At 47.9% G+C, this 6,386-nt stretch overlaps 1 protein-coding gene across 2 annotated transcripts in view; it reads left to right on the forward strand.

The window, feature by feature from the left end:
- Nucleotides 1-4,080, forward strand: part of Dkk3 (dickkopf WNT signaling pathway inhibitor 3) — a 40,710-nt gene extending 36,630 nt beyond the window's left edge. For both annotated transcript variants that reach the window (XM_027410095.2, XM_027410094.2), the window contains 3 exons: nucleotides 537-681; nucleotides 1,621-1,777; nucleotides 2,616-4,080. In XM_027410095.2, the coding sequence (XP_027265896.1) occupies nucleotides 537-681; nucleotides 1,621-1,777; nucleotides 2,616-2,832 (519 nt within the window). In that variant the 3' untranslated portion in view covers nucleotides 2,833-4,080. The remainder of the gene's footprint in view (nucleotides 1-536; nucleotides 682-1,620; nucleotides 1,778-2,615) is intronic.
- The last annotated feature ends 2,306 nt before the right edge of the window (nucleotides 4,081-6,386 follow it).

Consider the following 6,386-nt stretch of genomic DNA (forward strand, 5'->3'; position numbering starts at 1 on the left):
TTTATTAGATTGCTGCTGCCTCCACCTGTGGCCTGAGCAGCCTTCCCTTCTACTGTGTCTAGTTAAAAGGGTGGAAGATAAACTGGGCTGTGGTGGTGATACATGCTTTTTAATCCCAGCATTCGGGAGGCAAAGACAGGTGGATCTCTGTGAGTTCAAGGCCATCCTGGTCTACTAGTTCCAGGACAGCCAAGGCTACACAAGGAAATCCTGTTTCAAACAACAACAAAACAGCAAACAGACAAACCAAAGGGTGAAAGATAGAGCCATAGGATGGAGGCACCAAAGATACACAGGTTCTCTTTGTAAAGTCTTTGACCTGGGTAGAAAACACTTAGACATCCACCTTGTAGGGTGCCATTTCCCTGTGTTTTGACCCTTCTTGTGCCCATAGCCACACTTCCAAACTTCCTCCTTCAATTTCTATCAATGTAAGCCATCTTTGATTGGGCCGAGCAGGCTGGAGCACTGTGCCATGCTGCCCAGACTTCTGGGCTAATGAGCCCCTGAGCTTTGCATTTTTCTCTTTCCTACAGCTATGCACTCGAGACAGTGAGTGTTGTGGAGACCAGCTGTGTGTCTGGGGTCACTGCACCAAAAAAGCCTCCAAAGGTAGCAACGGGACCATCTGTGACAACCAGAGGGATTGCCAGCCTGGCCTATGCTGTGCCTTCCAAAGAGGTGTGTGGATTCCCTGGTAGCTGCTAGGGAAATCAGTCCCAATCTCTCAGGAGGGTCTGCTAGGCCCCAGAATACTACCCACACCTTTTCAGGGTCCTGCCTCCCAGCAGCGTCTTCAATGCTTTCACTGTTTGTTCCAGCCCACAGCCTTTTCCTAGAGCAGGGAGTTAAGAGCCTGGGAAAAGGGGGGCTGCTTTTTTTTGTTTGTTTTGTTTTGTTTTGTTTTTGTTTTTGTTTTTCAGTTGTTGACTATGCAAGCTAAGTTCTTTTAGAATACATGAGTCCAGGACTGGAAGAACATCCCTAGATGGGTGTGATTTCAGAAGCCCCTCCCCCATCCCACGAAGGCACCATTGGCCTGGGTTCTTTGTGTTGATTCTCTTTTCAGTTCCCAGCACCTCTCCTGTGTACTTGTGCAGGCTCTCTCCTTTGCCAGGAGTGTGTCTGAAAGCTCTCAGCTGCCTCCCCAGCCCCCCTTTTCCCATTCTCACACTGTTCCTTCCTGTACCTGCCACCTCAATGATTTGCTCGGAGGACAACATTCTAGATGTTGCTCCTCTAGGGACCCCCCTTAGCTTCTGTTATCTCCCATCCTCAAGGCCTTGTCCACCCAGATCCTCTGTCCTCTTTATCTCCACTCCTTGGCTCAGCTCTTCCCACTACGCTGACCCAGGCCCCTACTGGCACTCTGCTCCTGCTTGAGGGCCTTGGTTTCACCTTCATTTCCCCAGGCGCTTTACCCCCCAAATCCAACTCCTCTCTTCAGGCAGACCCCTGTAACTGCTCCAGTCCTCAGCGGTTGGTTCATCCCAAATGTGCACTGCCATTCTCATTCTTTCCACTCTTCAATTCTAACCTCACCTGAGGTTGAGGGAGGAGAGCAAGCCTGCAGTGTCTGTTTCCCTGCTTGTCCTCATGGTGACTCTTGGCTGGCTCCAGGCCTGCTGTTTCCCGTGTGCACATTCCTGCCGGTGGAGGGAGAGCTATGCCATGACCCTGCCAGCCAGCTGCTGGAACTCATCACCTGGGAACTGGAGCCTGAAGGTGCTTTGGACCGATGTCCCTGTGCCAGTGGACTCCTCTGCCAGCCTCACAGGTGAGGTCCTTTTTGTGACTGTCCTGGGGGCTGAAAGCAGGCAAAATGTCATCCAGAGGGACTCAAAAGCAGGTTTGGGTAGGAGGAGATGTTGATTCAGTTGTAGGGCAGGTGTGACTGGAGGTATCCCAGGTCACTAAGATGGAGGGGTCCAGTCAGCATCAGATTTGTAGACTGGGACTCAGATAGTGATTGAAGCTTCCCAATTAGGTGCCCTAGGGGGAGGGTTTGGAGGGAATGAGCCCAGACCACTCCATCATAGTGGGAGAGGATGCTGACAGGCAAGAGGGGTGGACCACTAATGTGGAAGGCAGCTGTAGTATTATTAGAGGCTCATGAAACTGAAGCTCCAGGTCTGACAGGGTTCTACTCAGCCTTATTTTCTACCAGAATCCAGGGACATAGGGAAGGCAGACAGAATTCCCCTCCCCACTCCCACAGAAGCCCAAGGTCACCATGTGTGCAGCAGATGTGGGGTTTACATTGTGCCTTCTACTTGGAACCCAAATGGGTAGAGGGCTGAGGGGACTCCATGTGGCAGTGTATTTCCAAGTCCCCATCATCAGGGCCTGCTCCTAGGCAGAGAAGCCAATAGTTAGTCACAGAAGAGCAGGCCTGTGACTGCCCCTTGAGGACATTCTCCCAGCTGGCTCCTCAGTAAGATGTTAACAGAAAGCACCCTGACAGGAAGTAGTGAATTAGTGAGGCCTGAAGGCCCACAGAGAGTATAGCCCACAGCTTCAAATGTAGCTGACATGCTCCAAGCCTGGCTTCGCTCTCCAGGGTAATAGAGAGAACCTTGACCAAACCTTGACCAAACCTCAACCCTCTTCCCCAGCCACAGCTTGGCGTACGTGTGCAAACAAGCCTTCGTCGGTAGCCATGACCAAAATGAGGAGAGTCTGCTGCCCAGGGAGACCCCTGATGAGTATGAAGATGGTGGCTTCATAGGGGAGGTTCGCCAGGAGCTGGAGGACCTGGAACGGAGCCTGGCCCAGGATATGGCATTTGGGGATTCTATCCCTGAGGAGTCATTGGGTGGGGGAGAGATTTAGACCCATACTCAACTGAGCTGCTGGTAGATGTGCAATAGAAATGGCTAATTTATTTCCCCAGGAGTGTCCTGTAGGTGTGGGGCTGGCCAGGCATTCTCCATAGCTTCTTCCCAGTAGCTTTTCCTCTGGCTTGACAAGGTGCAGTGCAGTATATTTGTTTCAGCTGCCCTGCTGCTCTGGTGCTGGGAAAGACAGACATGGTAGTTGCGGGCAGCCATGAGCCACCCCACACCATTGCCAGACATTCTGTTTTGTTCTTCACGGAATGGAGATTTGCTTGAAGGGAGAAGATGGGAAGAGGTGAAGTCTGACCATGATGGTTTTGGGAAACACATGGAGGAGGCTGCCTGCCTTGCAAACATGGACCTGGCAAAATGTAGCCATTGCCTGTGTCCAGTGGCCCTTCCATGGGCTGAGGCAGAGGCTGCGCACAGGAGCTATGCTGCTCTTTTGGCCTCCCACACATTCATCCTTACATCCTTTCTTTCAGTTCCTCCTACCTCACTGTCAGCATAGCCCTTCATACCCTTACTGCACCCACCACAGCCTGGGAGCAGACCAGAGGAGGTTTCTCTCTAAGTCCCATGTTCTCTCACTTACCCCAGCACCAGCCTCGGTGCCACCAACAGTTCTTCCAAAAGGAGGGGAGTGAAATCCTTTTTTTTTTTTTTTTTTTTTTTTTTTTTTTCCTGGTTTGAGGCATGCCTGGAACTAAGGTCAGACCAATCTGCATGTCCCTCTGAGGTTAGAAGTAGCAGTGTGGAGGCCAGTGGTGTGGACATGTGGACATTGCTCTCTGCCATTTGCTTCAGTAACTCTGAAAGTCAGAAATTGGAGGGCCATTTGTGTAAATTAATTCACAGGAAGGACACTTGGGTAATTGTAGGGCCAGGTTATAATGAAGTTTGCAAGGTCGCTTAGCAACAACGGAAGGGCTTTCTCAATAGCACAGAGAAATCAGAACCAAACCAGGCTGTGTGAAGTATGGCTGTGATGTCCAGAAAGAAGGCTGGGCTGGGTGTCAGGCCTCAGATGATGGTTTCAGGTGCCAGGAACTGTTTCCATCCTGTCTTCACCCTAGGTTATTAAATTTTAAAGTTGCACACAGTTGAGTAAGCATGCTTTCTTCTGAGTTTTAAATTATGTATAAACACGTGTGTTGCACTCAAAGATAAATCACTTTGGATACTATTTAATAATTCTTGGACTTTTTTCTCTTTGACTTTCAATAAATGTAAACCACCTTCATCCAGAACAATAAAATAAAACAATCTGTAGTATAAAGAGACAAAAAAATATTTCCATAGAAACAGATTTTCCAGGCATCTGCAGTTCACCTCTTTTAGAATATGTTGGAACTCTTATTCATGTCTGGATGGGAATTAGTTTTAAGAGAGAAAATACTTTCCTGCCTCCTGAAGGAACAAATGGAATATTTGAGTCTTCTCTTGGAGGCTCTCTGTAATCAAAAGTTCTGGCCTCTTGTTAGCATTGTTACTCTAACAAAATATCTGAGGTAATTTATTTATATATTTAAAAATGTTTATTTTGGTTCATCATTTCAAGTTTCAGTCATGATCCTGTTGTTCTGAAACTGGAGTCAGCACAACATGGAGAAGGCATGTGGCAGCATCAAGCTGTTCCCTTCCTGGCTAAAAGGGGGAGAGAGAGGAACATAGTCTTGTTAAGGATACAACCCTTCCCCCAGGACCTGGAGCCCTCTCACAAGGCCCTATCTGTTAAGGGTAGAAGGCTCTGTCACATTGGTTTTAGTTAGTCTTCTTGGTGCTGTGACCAAATGTCTGACAAGAAGCAACCTGAGGGATGAGGGTTCATTTTGCAGCAGGGAAGGCACAGGGGGAGAGAGTGGGGCTGCTTCTCACAGTTCTGAGGACCAGAAAGCAGAGGAAGGGCAATGCCAGGGCTTGGCTTTCTCCCTTCCCTTTTATTTATTCTGGGACCCCAGGCCATGGGATGGTGCCACCCACAATAAGGGCAAGTTTTTCTTCCTCTGTTGGAACTCTTTGGGAACTCCTTGTCTCATAGACATATGCAGAGGTGTGTCTCCTAAAAGACTCAAAATCCGTTTGGTTCCAAGACAAGGAATTGCTATGTAATAACTCTTCCACATAGCACCTTGTACCACTTAAAAGCCTTTGAAACTCTAATCTGAACATATCACAGTAAAGAAACTCGAACATTGGGCTGGAGAGATGGCTCAGAGGTTAGCACCGACTACTCTTCCAGGGGTCCTGAGTTCAATTCCCAGCAACTACATGGTGGCTCATAACCATCTACAATTCAATCTGGTGCCCTCTTCTGGCACGTAGGCAGAACACTGTATATGTGATAAATAAATAAATCTTTAAAAAATGTGAACATTTAGAAAAACAATAAATATAAGTACTTGATGAAGTCACCTATGTCTGTGGTATGGGCCCATTTGTAACTAAAACCTGTGCTGGTTAGGATTTGCTGTATTTTATCTGATATGCTGAAATCCTATGTTTTTAGCTACAAACTAAGATTCAGAATAAATGAACAACAGGTTTTTAAATACTTAGGCTGACAAAGATTCTTGTAGCCTCCTAATAGTGCCATGGGGAACAAGCCTTTAACAAATAAGTCCTTGGGCAGGTGGATACTTTACCTGGTCCATAACAGGACTACATTAATGAGGTCACTCCATATTTTGGTCAACAGGGCAGCAGGCAATGACTCTGAATTCCATGACTTATTAACAGATGAAGAAATGGGGCTTCAAAAAGATGGATAGAGAAACTAATCATATGAAATGGCATCTAGGGTACACTGATTACCATCAAACACAGAGGTGTTCTTTATTCAGTGTCAAAACTTACCAGGGCCATTTTGCTCATGGATTACCTGGCAGCTACAAGTGGAGGGCTTGCTCAGTGCCAGGGGTTGGGATGTGCCCTGGGGGTTCCCAGATGAAAGTCCCTACTCTGAAATCTTCACAGTAGAGGGCAGGACACAGCTAGACCAAGAGGTGACAAAAACAGTAAACCCTGTAAGGAGAGTTAGAGCAACCCTCACAGAGTGCTTAGCTTGGAGGACTGCCATGGAAATGGATTACTGGGAAGGTAGCAGGGGGACTTGGGGGCAAAGGGGAATGGATGGGATTCTCAATGGATAGTGTGACTGGAAGACAAGACAAGTGTGAGGAAATGCTTAAAGATGAGGCTGAAAATTGTTCATCAAAAACAAATGAAAAAACCTGTTAGTTACCCACCATGTATCAGCCCATCTCAGTCGTGAATGAGGAAAAAACTAGGGTCCCCTTCCCAGAGCTAACCACCCTGTGAGAGGCTCCAATGCTTAGCTGAGACCACACCTCACCACTGTTAATGGACCATGGGAAGAGCTGAGCTGAATGCAGCTCTTAACTCTCTGCCTACTCTTTTCTTGGATTCGGTTCCTGCCAGGGAAGCAGTGGCAGGAGCTGAAGGTCTGGTTCCTCAACAGTGACCCCAGCAAAGGACCAAGCGGCCAAGACCTGGAACATAAAGCGCCCTCTCCCTCCAGGACAGGTG

Source organism: Cricetulus griseus, chromosome 3, assembly GCF_003668045.3.
Source record: "Cricetulus griseus strain 17A/GY chromosome 3, alternate assembly CriGri-PICRH-1.0, whole genome shotgun sequence".
In the NCBI taxonomy this organism is placed as follows: Eukaryota; Metazoa; Chordata; class Mammalia; order Rodentia; family Cricetidae; genus Cricetulus; species Cricetulus griseus.